The sequence below is a fragment of the Ammospiza caudacuta genome, chromosome 5 (assembly GCF_027887145.1).
Source record: "Ammospiza caudacuta isolate bAmmCau1 chromosome 5, bAmmCau1.pri, whole genome shotgun sequence".
Taxonomy (NCBI): Eukaryota; Metazoa; Chordata; class Aves; order Passeriformes; family Passerellidae; genus Ammospiza; species Ammospiza caudacuta.
Window position 1 is genome coordinate 72,235,920 of NC_080597.1, and position 19,935 is coordinate 72,255,854.

The following is a 19,935-nucleotide window of genomic DNA, read 5'->3' on the forward strand; positions in this document are numbered from 1 at the left end:
ACCCCTGACCTCTGATAACAGACCCTGTGGGATGGCCCTGGAGCTCACTGGGCGCTCCAGGCTCTTCACTTGCTTGCTTCTCATGGAAACAGAAAAGTGAAAAAAAGGAAAAAAAAATTCAGAAAAATAGATCGAGCAGTAACAACCAGGCCAACTCACAAGCCACCAGAAAATATCAAAAGTCTTCCAAAGGCAGGAACCAACGTTGCTGCTGACACCACACGGATACACCCAGTGCGCCAGGACCTTGTTGGACGGTATTGATGGGGCTGTGTGTGTGTGTGAGCCAAAGCCAGAGCGCCAGAGAGACCAGGGGAGAGGAGACAAGAGGGACGAGTGTCGTTTGGGTCTCATAAGAGCACTTTTAAGTGGTCTTCGATTCCTGAGCATCACAGAAAGTGGGACAAAGGAAAGGGATGGGGGCGTATGGCTTGAATTCCAGAGAGCACTCACCAGTGCTTCTCTCTCCTCCTTGGGTTTGGTTTGGTTGGTTTTGTTTTGTTTTGTTTTTTCCCCCCCCTCTCCAAATTGTAAGGTTTGTATCTGCGATCAGAGGAGAGAAGAGACTTTCTGTAAACCAGAACAACATAGATTTTTCTTTTGCAGCTTTTATTTCATCATGGTAGACACCGGTTGGGGGAGAGCAGAGAGATTCTTGTGAGGAGGAAAAATTATAGGAAAGGAAAGAATAAAAAAAGCTAAGAGCCAAGTGTAAAAAATAATGAGAAAAAAAGTGCTATGGTATTTCTTTAGTCCCTTTTGAGATTTGTGTAATACTATCAGCCAATGCTGAGAATGATCTGCTTTGTAAGCCCACAGCAAAAATATCACCCATTGGAACAATGGGGGATCTTTTTTCCATAATTTATTTCTCCTTTTTTAAATTTTTTTTCTTTTTTTTATTTTTTTTTTTTTTACTTCCATTGGCTTTAGCAAGAAAGTCTTCCTGTGCTCACTTGGATTTTGCTATATATTTTAAAGTATTGTATGTACAACTGCACATAACAAGCTTGATCACCTGGTAAGATTTTGCAGGCTCTCCCAGCCCTAGTTAAGACATGATTAGTTTCTAGGGAGAGTTTGACTAACGCCATATGCCATCAGATTACTGTGCAGTTTGGAAAAAATCCCACGGCTATATCCTCCTTTTCTTGAATGTTTCATATGCTTCTGCAACGTAGTGGCAGAGTATTATTATTATTTTTTTAACAACTAGGAAGAAATGATCTCCATAATCCACATTTTCCAGACTGACTGAAATGCCACAGCAAAACAAAAAAAAAAAAGAAATCTTTTCAGGTGTCTTCTGTGTGTTTGTGTGCAGAAGGTTTTGCAGTTTGAAGGCTAATAAAAGCTACCTTCAATAGGACTTTGCAGGAAACTCATTTAAAATGCTTCCTGCACCAAGAGATTATGCAAGTGATAAGGCATGACTAGGGGGAGGAAAAGAGAAAAAAAAATAAATTCAAAGAAACCAGAATATGTCTAAAATGTACAAATCCTCTTTTGCCCCCCAATCAGCTATTCACTTAGGTGGAATCGACTGTATCTTTTGTACACAACCAACAAATAGAGAAAAAAAAAAAAAAAAACAGGCACGTGAAACAGTGAGGTGTGCAGATGTATTACCAACACAGAATGACCACCAACAATACAACACACAAAGTAGAGAGACAAGTATTAGGAAAATGGTTTAATATTGGAGACAGAAGCAAAAAACTGCATCACACAATAACATACGTTACAAAAATAAGTCTGACTGTTTCAACTACACGGTTATGTTCACAATGAGGACAGAAGAATCAGAAAAAACTCTGATCTAAACAGCAAAAAAGCAAACCCCTAACGTTTTAACTAATACATTTATCCACGCAAAGTGACCGAGTACTCCTAATTCTAATTACCTTATTGTGTAACTGCACGATACAGAATAAAAAGTGAAACTTACCGCTTTTGTTAAGACAAAATTCTAAACACTAGATATAAGCAAAGGGAAAAAAAGAAATCAAGCCAAAGTTTTGAATTCTCGAAACAAAACCAACTCTCTTTCTACCGTCCAGAAATCAAACTTGAAAATCAGTCATGATCGAGGGGGCCCACGAGAGTAAGCCACAAAAATTTCCATTTGTTTTTTAATCTCCAGTATAAAAAGTTCCACTGGTACAAAATGCATAAGTACAATCAAGTTGTAGAAATAGGAAAGCCTGCTTTTTTTTTTGCCTTTTTTTTGTTCTTTTTTTTTTTTTTTTTGGCTCAAATTCCATCAAACAACAAAATCCAAATGCATCAATAAAACAGAAACAATACTCAAATGGTCTTACAGTTTCCACTAGATTGCATTAACTTTGGCTTTTCTCAGACAATACTTAAAAACTAGTTTGTAATTCTAAACAAAATGATAGTATTATTAATCTACAAACAACAATTCCCACAGCACGAAAAAAACACAAATACATAGGTTTGTTTTTTTTTTTTTTTCTTTTTGTATGACATTATCCAAAAAGGTAATGAAACTACAGGATATTTTTTTCCTTTTGTTAATTAGCACTTAAGATAATAAAAACAGAAACAGTAAAATGATTCCAGAGTAGCACAAGCCAAGGAACTGTAACCCCTATGGTGAAAGAAAGATGAACTTGTTACTCCTTTGAGGACTGCCATTTCATTGCAATTAGCTAATTTGTTTGATAAAACAACTAGTCTAGTCTTTTGATTAGAATTTTGTAAAGCAATTTCCCTTGTTTTACTTCCTCTCTTATTAGGCCCTTGCACCCTTGCAGCTTTTACCTTTCATTATTTTGAAAGAGAACTGGTAGATAATTTGCCTCCCAGGAGGTGTACGTTTGGGTTTTTGGTTTTGTATTTGAATTTTATTTTTATTTTTGAATTTTAAATTTTTTTTATTTTCCAGAGATGGACACTTTTCTAAGCAATGACTCATCTCAGTTGCCTGGAAGTACAGAAACATTCCTTGTCTCCCACTGCTAAGCCAATGTCCTGTGGAGTAATTCAGGGCAGCCTGGTGTTGAGTTACACTGCCCAAGGACCAGAGGCATCACCGCTCTAACCGGACTGGAAAACCCACAGGACACACCAGGGCATCTACAAAAGCTTTGGAAATTTAGACGGTGGGTACAATGAGAAAAATTAGTGAAACAGTCTCTAAACAATCCAAATGATGATCTCATATTATATATATATATATGTACATATATATAATATAACGTACGTGAGATGATACTTTGAATACGCACAATTGCTGCAAGAAGTACAAAATAGCCCTCAAAGGGTGTAGGAAGGCCCCAGCAGTAGTAAAAACGTGAGAAAAGTATAGATCATTTATTTATAAGTGCATGTGCTATAAGAAGGAAACTTTTTTTGCATCACTAGAGGCTAGTCCTTTCCATCCCAGGGCTCTACATAAAGAAGCATTTAAGTTGGGGATGAGAGACAAGAGTGCACCAGCTGATGTTGCTCATATAGGGCTTCGTTTTTAATTTTAGGTGGCTTCAGATATAACCAGATAGAACTAGGAGGTGGAAGAAGTTATGGCACTTTATGACCTGTAGCAGGTACTGCTGCTCACACACATTGGATTGGCAATGAATTTGCTGAACCGGTGGCAAAGAACCGAATTTGGTTGTTGGTCACTGTTTGTGCGGTAGGAACGCAACCCAATCGGACTTACAAGGCAGTGAAAAGGGCTACCAGCATCTCTTTTCTGGCTCCTGACAAAGAGCTTCCTCCAGCAAACACCCCCATCAGTCACACAGACATTCCCATGGACCACGGGCACGAGTAAAGTTACTCCTCTCTGAACGAGTGTCTGCGGGAGTAAGCCAGGATATTGCCGTGACAAATAATGGCAAATAACACCAAACATTACAGTGTATGTAAACTTTATCCATAAAAAGTAGTTTAACTGCAGTGCACACTGAATTTTCACCCAGGAAGATCTAGTGCATCTGATTTAAGCAAAAATTCATTTATTTAAATTACAAAAATATTATTATTCTTTTTTTTTTTTTTTCTCCTCAAGGTTTTCAAATGGTGGATTGACCGCTCCTGGTTGGGAGTGGCTCATACAATAGATAATTAAAGAATTGTTTTCTTTTTCTTTTATTTTATTAATACTGAATAGCATATTCCAGCAGCATATTAAAAGCTCTTTAAGAAAAGACAAAATCCCCAAAATCTAAAAAGGAAAACCACAAGTTAATTACGGTTTTAAATAATTTTAGTTATAGATACAGAAGAAATTTAGACAGCAGTAAAATATTTTTGTCCTTCAGATCTGCCCTGTGCATTGTTCTGATTTCAACCATGTATTAAATAAACCACAAAAAACTAAGTATATATATATTTATAGATATAGATATATATATAAAAATAAACAGCAAAATGGTGAATGTATAAAAGGTATTAACACTCAAGACAGCTCTGGGTGGAAAGGGTTAAAAGTTCAAAACTTTCTCACCTTAGAGGTTTCCATACAATATGAAGAAAATACATAGTGAGGTTTGCTTTCACAGCATTGATGTGTGCAGAGTGGTTAAAAAAGTGAAACATGGGCACTTATACAATGTTTTACAAAAAACATCAAAGAGAAATAACAAACAATAACAATTTCAGGCAACAAGACCACAGGATAGCAAGTTAACAAACTTTTTAACCTCTTTTTTTCTTTAAATATTAGGGATTTATACAAAACACATAATAAAATACCCATGTTATCAAATTACTTCACACAAGAAACACACTGAAGCTCTAGGAAGAAAGTACCTTTGGAATTTGGCACTATAGTTTCACTGATTTTTTTTTCTTTAAAAGAAAAACTGATCACATTTTGCTGAACACAAACACACCTAAATTGTTCACAATAAAAAAATGACATCAATGCGTCACAAGCCAACACAAACTTATTCTGGAATATTTTTTCATTTTCACATGAAATTATTTTTTTTTTTAAGCAAACAACTTTTTTTTGTGTTTTTTTTGAATCTTCTTTTTGTTCTTGTTGTTCAAGTAAACCAATTTTAAACTTGTCTTTTTATAAACATAGAACACTTAAGACCATAAGACTCATGATGAAACCACAACTTAATTCACAGAAGCACCAACGTAACACATTTTACAGTAACCTTTCTTCTGTACATTGAAACAGTATAAAATATAGGTAATTTCATGTGCATTAAACCATGGATTGTCTAACTGTGAGTCAGTTCAGCAAAAGGTGACACAAGTAGGTAGCATTTGCCCTAAAACAGGGTAAATATTTTCTTATACTAATCTACAAAAAGTGGTTCTATATATATACTTTAATGAGAAAGTGAGCCACCTAAAATGGCCTTATCAAAAAACTTTACACTGCCTGAAAAATGTAAAAACTATTACAGACCTCTAGAGACTTAAAATCAGACAGTTTTATTTCTCAAACTGTTTTGGAAGTAGTCTGTTAGAAACCAACATTCTGTGCCTCTGGACACATATTGCTATTGTCACCAGTGACCAGGCAGAATGCCAATCCCTGTATAATACTTTCAAGTCTGTTTTTTTTTTATTTTTTTTTTTTACGAAATGAAAAAAAAAAAAAAACCAAAACCAAAAATCAACCAAGAAAAATACCCAAACAAAAAAACCCAAACTAAATGAAACAAAAACTACAAGGAAAGAAGAAAACCAGAAACCAAAACTGAAAAAACAAAAAGGAAAGAAAGAAAAAACATTTTGCCACAGGTTGTTTTTAAATCCTATCATTAATTTATCTAATAATAAATTTCAGTCTTGCATGAATGCAGCAATGTTTTTTCACATTGACTTCCCAGAATTCATAGCTAGATGAGGTCACATGCAAATTTCAAAGGTCAAACTAGGTCAGTAGGAGAACCAAATATGATGTGAGGTCAGAAAGACATCAGAAACAATGACGGGACGATGAAACTTTTTTTTTTTTGAGACGCCACAGGGACATGCTAGGCAAACGATGGGCTAACGGGCATGGAGATGTCTAGGGAAAAAACAAGGAAGAGGAAAAAAAGTTACACAGAATCTATGCAGCACAAACAAAATCACTTTTATGGGTGCAGGAGAAAACTAATGCAAATCTTTTATCAGTAGAGCCTACGAGCTGTTCACATAATTTGCATTAACTTACAATACTTGTCAACAAGAACACAATGGAGCCCCAAAAGAATCCATTTGAAAGGAGTCAGAGAGAATGGATTCCTCTTTGGGGAGAAAAAGAGAGGAAAGAACCAGTTTCTACAAATGTAACAGAAAGGTACAGGGGGGGCAGGGGGAGGGAAAGGGTCAGACAACCAAACTTTAAACTAGGTAATGGAAACTACGAACAAAATAACCAGACAAATACAAACAAGAGGATAAAAGCATGAACTGCAAAGGGTGGAGGGTTCAACAGTGAAAAAGCGCCCATTCTTGGCACAATTACTCTAGAGACTACTTCAAAGGATCTAGCTAGCATAGAGAGCTGCTCTTTAGGTATCCAATAAGTTAACAATAGGCAATAAATAAATTCCATTATTTCTGAGGCAGTAAAAATTTTGTATAAAAATAGAAATGCTTTTTACAAATAAAATTTACAGGCCTGTGGCTTTCTTTTTTTTATTATTATTAAATTTATCTCTCAAGAAACATCAAGTATTGTCACTCATTTTATTTTATTTTTTTTATTTTAAACCCTGTAGCTTTAGAAACAGATCTCTAAATCTTTTTTACATTAATCCTTTCCAAAAAAACAAGAACTTAAAAAAAATGAAATATAAAGACGACCAGTGTAAAATCAGACTAATATATAACAATACGTTGATTTGAACCGAAAAAAAAATCAGATCTTCTCAAAAAACAAGTTGATGTAGTGGAAAGACTTATTTCAATTTTTGTTGCAAAATAAGTGCTTCAACTGGCATGAGGCCATTTTGTTTAACCTATAAACTGCTGGTGCCACCCTGGTAAAATACGATCCATCCATAGAAAACAACTTTTATTGTGTGCTAATGGCACCAGGGTTCACAGAGTTAAATTGCACATTTTTTTTGTGTCTGTGTGTGTGTGCTGTTTGGAATTTCAAGACATTTATTTTCGTTTCGAAAAGGAGATAAATTATGCTGCAAAACAAAATACAGTAACACAACTCAGTAATTACTTGGCAAGGAAATGGGAGCCAAGTGCAGTAAGGACAAGTGGGGAGATGGAAGTGGTAACTGTAAAAATAACTGTCCCTTGGTGAAGGTTGGCTCTATGTTCTTTCTTAACCCCCCTGCAGAGGACAGGTTTGCTCATGGGACTTACCCTAAGAAAGCTAAAATAAGAGCAGTAAGCATCTGGGGTTAAGATCAGTAAGGTTTGCTGTCATTTTTGGAGCGTTTCAGCTGAACCTTCAAGCGTTTCATGCCAATCTGAAAGCCGTTCATAGCCTGGATAGCAGCTTGTGCAGAGACCGGATTGTCATAGCTAACAAAACCTGCGGGACACAGAACGGGAGAGAAAGTCAGCTCTGGGTTACAACAAATGTCAGGAGGCACTTAGTTAGAATTTTATGATTGCTATTTATTTGACACATTCACCTGGCTTTCAATTAGTTCTTTGATCACATTTCATATCCCATTTCCTCTCCCGTTTCCTTTTGCCTTCCTCTTTACCTACATAATGTTTCTTTACTAGCTGGGATGCAGTTGGCCAATTTTGGTGCAATGCAGTTTCCATTTTGTTATTTATATTCCTACCTTAGAGACTGAAGATATTTATTACTGTAACACTTTTCAGTGTAGTATCTACATACCTCCCAGTCTATTAGGAAGTGCTATTTAGGCCAGTCTGCAAAAGGGAAGCTGAAACAGCAAGCCTGGTTACAGAATAAACCCCCAAAATTCCTAAACCCACTGGCACACCTGGGCGTGAGTTCATGTGTGTTGTGGAACCCTCATCTCCTTGGGCTCAGCCTAGGACAGTTGCAATATTAATATTTTGTAATTTTACAGCTCCTTCCATTTCAAGATCTCAGGGTACCTTAATGTTAGTTAATTCAGGCTCTTGGTCCCCAAAGGGGTATGCAAACATCAAAATTAAGCAGCATCATAAAGACAATGGTAGGGTTTGATGAGAACTCCAAGATCTGCTCCTTGCATGTGAGCACTAACTAGGAGGATAATGCTTGCTTGGGTAATTCAGAATGGCTGGCCTGGCTCAGATTTCTTTTCCCTGGGAGACTGAAAATGTTCTGTTCATAATATATTCAAATCTCCCTGATTCTGGAAGCTCAAAGTTCATTTTCATATCTGGGCCTCCCACTTGTAATTGCAAAGCTCACCTAACTGCTGCTCTGCCTCAGCTTGGGCTAATTATTACTGCACTCAGCCTGCTGCTGTGCATCTGCTTTGAAATGCTCCCTCTTCTTTCCCCTTGAATTTGCCTTAACATGTATCCCCTCATTCTCCTAAAGCAGGGATGCCACACACTTTGTCTTCAGTCCTAACACAGGGGCTTCTCAGTGCCTCTCTTTCCTCAACCAGCTTCATTCATTTGTGCTTAGTGCCTGTGTACTTCTTGGATTCATTACTTCTTTTTACCTCTACTTTAACCTATCCTTTTATGGCTCTTGCACTGCTGCTCTCTTCCAATTGCAGAGTCAGAGTGTTATTTTGCTTTCCCCACCACATAAAATCTTCCCCCCTTCTCAAGGTATCCTTGTCCAGCTGTTCTCCTTCATAGATCATCCCTATGGCTTCACCTTAAATCAGCTTCACCAAACTATTTAAGTTAAGACTCTTGTCTGACAGCTCAGGCTGTCTTCTGTTCCTTCCACTCAAAACCACCTCTCATTTAAACCTCTGCCAACCTTCTCCTGGCCAAAGCCAATATGCTCTATCCATATTGTCCTGTGGTTGAGTATTTGTTACCTCCTTAAGGGATAATAAATGTTCCTCCATACCTTCCTTGGTTTTAGTAACTCTTACCACTTCCTCACTTTCTCCCTGAGGTCATTCCCTCTTAAATTTATTGCCAGATCCTGAAGAGCTTCATCACTCTCTTCCTTTCTTCCTTTCCCCTATTTGGTTCTAGGAGACCATATCTGTTCACATTACTCCAATCATTACCTTAGCTCTGTGTCCTGTGTCTCCGTCCCTGAGCTCTAGGATTGCCTCAAAGCAAAGGGAACTGGCAGGAGTTGGGGGGCAGCTGTAGCACTGTCCAGGCAGATGCTCCACAGCTGAGGTGTAGCTTCTCCTACCCACCTTCACAATTCAGCATTTCCCTCTACAGCTTTCCTGACCTTCACTTTATTCTCATTACTGCTATGAACTTAACATCAATTCCTTTCCTTTGTACCTAGTTTTATCCACCTGGAAAGTAAGCAAGTGATCTAAACTTGTCACTTGGCATCTGTGGATGGTGAATGAAGAGAAGGAAGCACACTGCTGGCATCAGCCCCTGTCATTCAATTCTTATTTGGATTCACAATCTGTCTCTCTACACAGAATGCAATACCTGCATTAGCTTGTTACGCTCTCATCTTCTTCCTTATTGAGAACCTTCATTTATAAATCTTACTGAAGAATCTAGAATTCCTTCCCTTTATTTGTATTTTTCTGATTGCACCCATTCATCATTTTTTGTCTGAATTTTAAACCACAGGTTACATACAGTCAGAATGATGTTTCTTATTAATTCTCAAAGATCCTGTCATGACAATTCTGATTTTTGTTTTAGATCTTTGAGTAGCTCTATAATCAGGATAAATAATTTTCATCATTCAAGTAACAATTTTGCTATAAGGCTGACTGTATTTCTGCATTGATGTAACTGAGTTCCCCCTCCTCTGCCTTACTTACATATCTCATTTTTCTTATTGTAACATTTATGAAAGGCAAGAGATAAGCTGGAATAGTGACACCCTTTGTCTGCTGAATCAATTAAAGCCCGTGGAGCATGTGAGAACTCATGGAAGAGCACTTCCAGGTGTAAACACACTGTTCTGTCATCCTCATCATCATTTAATCCTTTGAACATTCATTTTAGGTTGGACAAGAAAGAAAATATGCCTAAGTCATTTTTCTGCACAGAAATGAAATTTTTCATTTTGTGAAGCAGTTTTACATAAAGATTCATCACTGTCTATCACTTACTCAGAATAAACCTTCCCATTTCTGCCAGACAGATTTGGACAATCTTTACACCTTTTGGATGTTCAACCTGTTCCCATCTGTAATTTGACTTTCTCCTCCTTTGGGCAGGAGATTGGAAACTCCAGAGTAGGAAGCCCTAAGCATGTGCAAGTTATTACAATTACAATTACTATTACTAGGGGAAAAAAGACCAAACCAAACCAACAAATAAAAAACCCAAACCCAAACTGTACCAAGTGCAGTGGGTAAATGATTCAGCAGAGAAATGGGTTCTTCAGCAGCATTATTGTCATAGTTTTTGGGTGGGAGGACAGAAAAAGAAAATAAAAAGCTTTTTGAAACACAAATATAGGACCAAAAAAAATATTAGACAATTCTTGCTAATAAAGCTGAGGAGGTGCATGCAGACCTTGCCTGTACATTAAACCAGCAGGACTAATTCTGGCTTTGCCTGTGATGTGCAGCATCACCAAACAGTCACCCACTAATCAGAAAACTCAGCTTCATCTGCCACTTCTACTTTTTGTTTTTAAAGCAGAGCTCCCTCCCTGGTAGCAGAGTATCTGGGAAGCAAGACTGAGAAATAGAAATATCAGTGAGAGCTGCCTAATACCAAAAGGAGGTTTCCTCCATCCATTGGGATTTGACACCTCCATTTTCCCTTAAAGAAGATAATTTTGGTGCATCACTGAGTTAGGCAATTGTGTCCCACAAACCCAGGCAAATGTGTAAGAAGGTAATCAAAGAGTAAAAGAAAATGCACAAAAAGCAAGTGTGGGAAACGATCTGATGAATTCAGCCACCTGCCCAAACTGATTTACATTCTTTCAGCAGTCACCACAATTGCTGCATTTTGATTAACATAGCTTGATTTGTCTTTTCATCAAGATTCCTGGAGATCTCAACAACGATTTTGTAACCCCCAACATACTAACAGAACTGGCTCCAGATCAATGGGGACTCCATTTCAATTCCACTTTTCAAATTTGCAAGAGCCTCAGGGACTGCTTTAACCCATCGCAGACACAGGCTGGACTATGCTGGTCTAGATATGAATAATTTTTTGTAAAGTCTGAACAGATGAATGCTTCAAAAATTAATTGAAAGACTGTGGGAAAATGCAGAAAGAATGTCACACTCTTTCTGTGAACTGAATCAACTTTCCAAGTGTACTGTCCATTCCTCTTTTGTCACATATACAGGTGCATTCCTTTACTCTGGGAAAGAATTGCCACTTTAAAGAAAATTCCCGTATTTTACATCAACCCTTACAAAACTCATGTTTAGGAGATTCCTTCCTCCTCCTAAATCCTCACTGTGTCTTGTATAAGACCATAATTATGAGACCAATGCTCCAAAAGCTTACCACACACTGACATTCTCTGCTCCACTCCATCAAAGCACTGAACTGGTGCATTTCTGCTATTGCAAATACATCATCCCTCCTAATCAACCCTAAAACTATTTTTATACCAACACATCATCTCTTCCTCTGCTGTGATCTAATTTTCTGACAGCTCAAAGTATTCTCTGGGAAACCTGACACTGATCTTGTGAGGCTCTCTTCATCCCTGCCCTAAGGTGAGGGAGATGCCACCTTCCATAACACACTGGGACCCACCCACAACAGCCAGAGCTGCACAGCCAGACATCAGCTGTCTGCAGAATATTCTGAACTACATGTACACACCATTCAGTCACTAATTGCAAAATCTTGTACTTAATTCAGAAGAAAGAAATTCCTGTAATGTAGAAGCAATGGGTTAAACATAGAGCTTTTTTTAAGTGGCTCAGCTATACAATAGAGAATAATTAGGTATCCATAATAAGGCAATTTAATAGTATACTAAATGACATTCCCCCACATAGGGTGTAATTAGTTTTATGTACTTGACACATTCATGCGAGATGTCAGACTGGAAGATTATTATTGTTTTTTTTTTCATATCCAATTTTTAGTTAGAAGTAGTTTGTCTTTGCATCTTCCTGCTCATTTGAGGATTAACAGTCTATTATTTTTGGAATGATTTTCCAGTATGACATTTCTCACACTGCTGTTAATTTTCTTTCCTGGCCCCTTTTCAGTATAGTGCATGCGGCTTTTATGGTTGGATTTATTAAATTTGACATACCAAAGCACTTGCTCAAATTGGTCTGTTTGTCAATGAAGACTTTAGCAGAGATAACATTTCCAAAAGGCATGAACATCTGCAGAATGTCCTGGTCTCCAAACTCCTGGGGGAGGTGGTAAATAAAGAGGTTTGCCCCTTCTGGACCTTTAGGAAAATAAAATAAATAAAAAAAAAAGAAGTATGAAAACAGCTATTACAAGTGCTACATTTAATCTGTTTTTCCATAATACTTACTGAAGCTGGTGGTCAGAAAGCATTTCACTTTCTAACTCTGAGGGAACAAAAGCAAGTGGATCATCAAAAGAGCACAGCTGAAATGCAGCTCTTGAGCATCCCATCTTGAAAAGTGTTTACTTTGAAAAGTGTTTATTTCATAACTCTACTATAGAAGTAGTTAAATCTCTTTCTTCAATTTACATGAGTGTCTTTCAGTGTAATTAAGGTTAGGAAAACAGGTACAGAATGTATTGGCTCTCAGAATGCCCCAAGAACTGCACAAGGACTCCTCTGCTGCTTCCAACACCTGCATGGGTTTGTCAGTTTAATTCCAGTTGCAGGAACTTATGGAAATGGAAGCAGGTGAGCTCAGATTTGATACCACAGATTTAAACTCAAAGGGCAAGAAAATGCTGCAGATAAGAATAAAAATAGTAAGAAGAAGCACACCTTGTGACTTAAAAGTCAGTGAAGTCAGTGACAAAAAGACATTCAGAATTAAATTTGTACTGACTCATTTCAAAATGAGCTTTTTTTTTAATATAAATCCCACATACAAAGATCTGTCTCCTGCAAAGAGCTTTGTAAAGCGAGTCTTTAAAAGAAGTTCAAAATTAAGTAGTTGTGTTGCAGTTAAGTGGCTTTAGACTTAGTTCAGTTTGCAAACAAAGGTGTAAACTCAAAGGTGCTTTGAGTATTTTCCTTGCAGACAAGATCTGAGATATGTATTATTTCAGGTGTAGGTTAAAACATTCATCCTAATACTGGTAGGTTATTTTTTCCCCCTAGCTCAATGGCAGCACACTGGAAATGAGCAATGGATGGCAGCAAGAGTGGGATACAGGATGGAGCCTCCATGCAGGCACCAGCAGTGCAAGTGGTACACAAAGGGAACAAGCATTTCTGCTAAAACCACACCTAGAATAGCCTGATTACATATTCCCTTGCTTAATGGAACCTAAATGTGTCTCAGATGTGATGTTGGTTTTCTGGAGAGGAAGAGGAAAGTGCTCATGAGATTTACAGAGTTCCTTCTGCAACAGAGCCACAGAGCCTCCCCTCTCCCACACGGAATCAGGCTGGCTGCTCACTCTCAGCCTGAAGGAAAAGGTAGCAAATTTGCCCCAAAGGAGGAGATAAATGAATTAGATTTAAAAAAAATAAATTCTGGGAGGCAAGGAAAAAAAAAAGATGAAAAAACTTGTCACTTGGAACTTTTTTCTTCTTGTCACAAGTAAACTCTCATTCCCAGCAAATAATGTTCTTTAAAATAGTAGGGGGAAAAATTGCTAAATAATATTTAAGAGCATATGCACAAGGCAGTTCACTGTGCTTCAGCATTTAATATTTATATAGCATTTTTCTCTGGTATTTGTTTATCCTCAACCACTCCAGACTCTTCCATCAGAAATCATGGTAAGAGATAAAACATTGTTGTCAGTATTCAGTCCTGGAATTCACTCACTTGAATTACTTAGCCACCTACTAACAGATACAAGATATATAACAAAACCACTGTGTTTTAAAAAGGATGCTGGCAATTCATAAAAATAAAAATAAACCTAAGTTGATTTGAATGTTTCTAAACAGAGAAAAATTAAAATAGCTAGAAAAAAAATCAAGCTGTCCTTCACTACGTATCTTGCAATGACACCAAATAAACAATTTTTTTCTGGTGTCAAATAGTCTATTGTCACTGACCAAAGGGCCTGAGGGGAAAGATAAATGCAGAAAATAAAAAATATGGAAAAAAAGATTAAAAAAAATCCCCTTTCATTTTAAATAATTTAAGCTTTTAGCAGCAAATGAAGGAAAAAACTTGAGAGAAAATATACATTTTAACTCCAGCATCCCTATACAATAACTAGCTGGGGGAATGCCAAATTTGTCTTCCTAGGAAACACATCCCATAACAGTAGAAAATACTATTTCAAAAGAGGATAAAAAAGATTTCTCTTGAGGATATTATACTAGGTTTATTTCCAAAGCTTATCCTTGGCAAGAGCAGTAGTGACAACATAGATACAGTCTTAGAAAGCATGCAGTATTTTCCTGTCTTTGTAGAATTAGCTGGAAATTAGGACAGGAGAAAGCAATGAAAACAGAAACAACCCCCCTGAAAATGCCTGGGAAGCATGAAGGGGAACGGAAGAGGGGAAAAGGGTAGCCTCATTTTCCTAAACACCTTGTAATTAGTATTCATTTATTCTTAGCAATAACTTCCTGAGGTTTATTTGCTGTTGGTGTGGGGAGAGGGGCGCAATCATTCACTTAGCTGCTTCCTCACAAGACCCACAATTAAGCAAAGAACCACTCAAAGTGAAAACGGATCTTGTCATTAGCTCAAAACCTCAATCAGATTAACTCCCCTATGACAGAAAATGGAAACCAGAAGGAAAAATTGCATCCACAGAGGGATGATTTTTGTTAGTGGTTTTTATATGGTAGGTGGTAAATGCTTTTATATAAGAATGGGTGGCAAAGCATAACTTGATGGCTGAAAAGTGAAACACATTAGACATCAAAGAAGGTGACAGTGGCAAGCAGGAAGAAAATGGAGGAAGAAGAAATCACAGATTAGACTGCCTGAGGCCTTCCATGAAGCCTCCACGAGGAAACAGCTGCATGGCACAGCTCGGGCTGGGTCTGCTGGCGCGGGCACTTACTGTCAGAACTCAGTACATCCCTCTGGGTGTCCAGAGTTGCCAGGACCCCTGCCAGGGGGCTCAGAGACCCTGGCACACAGCCCAGAACACCTGTGGGTTTGATTATGACCCGTGGAGCAAATTACCAGCTTTGTATGAAGACCTGAAAGCCACAGAAGTAGTGTAATAATAAAATTATCACAGGGTGAAAAAGTAGATTTTGGGGTTTTTAGAATAGGGGTTTTGGGGACAAGATGGAGGGACTTGGGTGTGTCCAGCCTTTCTTCTTCTCTACCTCCATCTTCTGCTGTGATGTTGGCACTTTGGGATTGGTTTAGAGTAGAAGCTCACTGTCTAACATAGGTGATAGGTGTTGGAAAGTAATAGAAAACATGGTATACGTAGTTTGTAGTATAAAGAGATAACACTGCCCTGGGGGCAGGCAGAGTGCCTCTGTCTGTCCTGCTGAAAAATTTTTATAGATAAGATACAATAAACAACTCTGACACCGAGAACTGAAGAACTCTGACTCATTCTTCGAACATGCAGGCCAAAACAGAGACTTTTCACGTGTCTCGGGGCTGCAACAAACTGCAACCTGCCGAGAACTTACCTTCCTTCTGGCTGCCCGCGGCGCTCTGCTGCTGCAGCAGGCTCTGGCTGTAGAGGGTGGGCAGCGCGGCGGCCGCGTACTGCTGGATTCCTGAGTAGGCCTGGGTGAGCGCGTCCATGGTGCCGGCCGTGCCGTTCGTCAGGCCTGTGGCGCCGAGTCCTCCGTTCAGGGCCGCCATACCTGAGAGCATTTGAGCAACTTTACAAAAAACCCAACAATAGAGAAAAGAAATTGCACTTGTTCATTAGTGCTTTCCGAAAGTCGTTGGTATTATACGACACTGAGGACGACAGCAGTGCATGCAGCTCGGCACGTCACCAAATATGGGACTGAGGACAAAGAAACACGACTTTGGCATCAGGGTCACTTCAGCACAAGGGTTGCACAGTCAAATGGACTCGCATGCAGCCTGCTACTGGCAAGTACTACAGCTCTGTGCTCCTGAGAGCCTCTCTGCTCATCCACCTCCACACCTGTGCTTCTGCTGTGGCTGTCTGAGGCTGGCAGTGTGGGACCTGTTTGACCTCTGTCCTTGTCTGTGGAAAAAGCAGTCTGTGAGGAAACCCCCTCTCTCTGACCAGGGTCTTCAGCAACAGCCATGACAGCACCAGATCAGAAGTATTTGGGTTATACAGAACAAGCAGAGAACCCTAATTGTTGCCCTGAATTTTTGAGATTTTCTTAGCCTTCTGATGATAACATTCTTGTAACAAACTTTCTCACACACTTGCTGTAAATAACTTATTGTTTTGCATTCTTTTATGGAGGAGGAGAAATTTGATGGACTGTTGGTTTGTCCAGCGTCATTGAAGAGGGGGCACTTTCACCCTCCAATCCACTGTCACTTTTGGAAATCTATAAATGTTGGAATCAGAAAATAAACTTCCCTTTTTTGCCTTGAGAACAGCAGTGTATGCACGTTGTGTTATTTCATGTTCTATAGTGACACCTAATTAACTGCATTTTAAACAGGCCTTTTTTAACTAAAATAACCCTCTATATAACCCTCTACACAATTACAGGCTTTGTCTCTTGGGCTTGTGGTAGAAAGATGGACTGTGATGCTCTTTGCTTCCACCTTCCTCCCCCTGTTACTCCAGCCACTCCACAAGAGATGAACAGCAGCACACCCAGAGTGACTAAAAATGCTTCCTCAAGACTAGGCACCTTTCATGAAGAAACAAAAGCATTTATTTCTAGCAATGTTTTTCTTCACAAGGGAAGCCGAGTCACTTTTTTTTTTAACTTACAGCAATTCTCCATCCTGATAAGTAACAGAGTAATTTACCTGGGATGGCTGCTAAAGAGGAAATTTCAGATGGGATTGCTAGCTGTGCAGAAAATGACATCTCTCATCCGTGCAAACAGTGTGGGCTGCATAAGGAGTTGTACTACTCTGATTTGATGGTGGACAAACTCCTGAGCTACAGCTTCCCTCCTCTGCTTCTATCGCCCAGCATGACTCCAAAATGAGTTATGTTGAAGTTAACAGTGCTAGCATGTCTTTCAGAATTCCCCAGAAAAAGTGAATTTGCTGTTGGAAGTTGAAAGCATGGCAGGGTTCAGAGCTCTGCTCATCTTCCACACACCCAGCCTGTGTCAGCCTGAGCTCTGAGAGCACATCAGGACTGAGAGTCAGAGCACGTTTTCTACACAATCAGCCATCCCAGCTCCTCAGTTTCTTGGTGAGCAGCTCACAAACAACTTAAAGGGCTTAACAGGCCCATAGAGATACAGAGGATGAGTCCTAGAAAAATGGGGGTGGCACCTAGAAACACCAGCAATCATTTCTTAGACATTGTCTAATGTTTTGACTGGTAAAATGGTGAGTGAAGATGTGGTGGTGTCATATTAAGACCCCAAAGAGAGGAACAATAAAGAGAAGGAAAGGGCTTGATTTCAGAGCAATAACAAGAGTTGGTATGTAAATTGGGCAAAAGTGGGGAAATTAAGCAGAGGACATTTTATAGTAAATTAATAATTAAATCTATTAGACTGGGAAACAGTCTTCAAGGAAGATGGCAGAAACCTCATCACATGTGTAATTTAGATACAGGAAGAATACTGCAGGGAATTATCCAGCATTCACAGAGGAGGATAAAGATGCTGACCCCAGTATCCTTCTGCCTCTTATGTAGATTTGAAAAGCATATTCCTATGAGTCTCCAATAATCAGGACAATTGCTCAAGTGGCACCTTTTTGGCTCCACCAGACTCTGTGCCAATTAAGAGAATTGTACTGCATAAATTATACCTTTTGATCTTACTATAATTTGTGTGACTAAACACTTGACAGAGATGTAATATTCTTAGCCTTTCCATAATAAAATATCTCACTTTGAAGACTTCTCTTTCCCCTCCACCCCACTTCAGAGCATCACTGTACCCTGATGGGAGGAACTGGCTGCCAGTGCTTCGAACAAAAACCCCTGTCAGAGCTCAACAGACCTGGGTATTTCTTGTATAATGGTTCCAGTTATAAAACTGCATTGGGTTTGGGTGGTGGTGGGAGGGACAAAGGGATGGTTTCTCTGAGAAGCTGATGGAAGCCTCCCCTACAGAGCCAATGCCACATGGCTCCAAGATGGACCTGCCACTGGCCAAGGCTGAGCCCATCAGTGACACCTCTGAGGTGACTTGGTAAAGAGAAGAAAAAACCCTGTGCCGTGGTAACTGCAGATAGAGAAGAGAGGAGTGAGAATGTGTGAGAGAAACAGCTCTTGAAGGTCCATGGAGAAGGAGGGGCAGGAGCTGAGATTGCCCTGCAGCCCCTGGTGCAGCCCGGGGTGAGGCAGCTGTGCCCTGCAGCCCATGGGGCTCCATGGGGGAGCAGAGATCCACTGCAGCCCATGGGGGAGCCCACACCAGAGCAGGCGGGTGCCCAAAGAAGGCTGTGGCCCCACAGGAAGGCAGAGCTCCTGGCAGCACCTGTGGAGAGAGGATTGCACTGCAGTGGGTTTGCTGTCAACACCTGTGACCCTGTGGGGGACCCAGTCTGGAACAGCCTGTTCCTGAAGGGACATGCCATGGAACAGACCCACACTGGAGCAATTTGTGGAGTGCTGCAGCCTCAAGAAAGGGACCCACACTGAAGGAGCAGATGAGCAATTGAGGAGTCCAACCCTGAGGAGGAAGGAGCTGAAGGAACGATGTGTGATGAACTGACTGCAACCCCCATTCCCTGTCCTCCTGCACCACTGGGGACAGTGGGTGGAGAATTCAGGAATAATGTTAATCCTGGGAGGAATATAGGAGTGGGGAGAAGGTGTTTTTAAGATTTGGCTTAATTTCTCATTATTCTATTCGGAATTGATTGGTAATAAATTAAACTTATTAATAATTAAACTAATTTCCAGGAGTGTTCTGCCTGTGATGGTAGCTGGTAAGTTATCTCTCTGCTCTTATCTCAATTCACAAACCTTTTGTTATATTTTCTCTCCTCTACCCAGTTCAGGAGAGTGAGTGATAGAGTGGCATTGAAAACATTATAATAACAATAATAATAACAAAAGCAATATCAACAATATTTTTATAATAAACATACAATATACACTATATTATATATTAAATATTACTACTGCTAATAATTTGATGCTGAGGCTGACTGTTGCCTGTTCTGCTGTTGTGTACTTAGATCTGTGCCTCTGCTTGTACATGCAGGACTGGTTAAACTAAAGGTTCCTGATAAAGCAGCTTGTATCTCTCCTTTTATTAGAGCGTGGAAATAACTTGATAGCAGAGGTAGCATTAGGATACCATGTTATCTTTCGTGAGTCATTGGCCTATTAGATAAACATGCTCTGTGTTGCAGTGGGCAGCATCCTCCCCCTCCTTTCCCCTGGAATCAATAGCACTTCCCACCCAGCGGCTCCAGATCAGCCATCAGCCAGACAGCCCAGCCCACAGCTCCTGGGAAGGGCACCCACAGCCCATGTGTGGCACACACAGCACAGCACAGCTGCAGAAAGCACCCAACACTTTCTGTTCCTGCATTTTTATGAAATCTGCAAGGCCCAGCTGCTGTTACGCATCTCTGTCATCTCTTTATTATCTCTACCAGTGCACCTCAGTCACACACTGAACTCTGGTCCCTTCCTCCCTTCTGTAAAATAACCTTTTGGAGCCTCTCATCTATGGCCTTCTACTTTTCTGAGTTTCTCTACATAATACAAAAGCAACAAAGCTTG

General features: G+C 39.5%; 1 protein-coding gene across 7 annotated transcripts in view; it reads right to left on the reverse strand.

Moving 5' to 3' along the window:
• Positions 1-1,680: 1,680 nt before the first annotated feature.
• CELF2 (CUGBP Elav-like family member 2) overlaps positions 1,681-19,935 on the reverse strand; it is a 548,030-nt gene continuing 529,775 nt past the window's right edge. For 3 of the 7 annotated variants that reach the window (XM_058804601.1, XM_058804594.1, XM_058804597.1), the window contains 3 exons: positions 15,749-15,946; positions 12,275-12,418; positions 1,681-7,480 (listed from right to left, as the gene is read on the reverse strand). In XM_058804601.1, coding sequence (XP_058660584.1) covers positions 7,353-7,480; positions 12,275-12,418; positions 15,749-15,946 — 470 coding nt within the window. In that variant the 3' untranslated portion in view covers positions 1,681-7,352. The remainder of the gene's footprint in view (positions 7,481-12,274; positions 12,419-15,748; positions 15,947-19,935) is intronic. The other 4 variants (XM_058804598.1, XM_058804600.1, XM_058804599.1 and 1 more) reach the window with 2 other exon arrangements.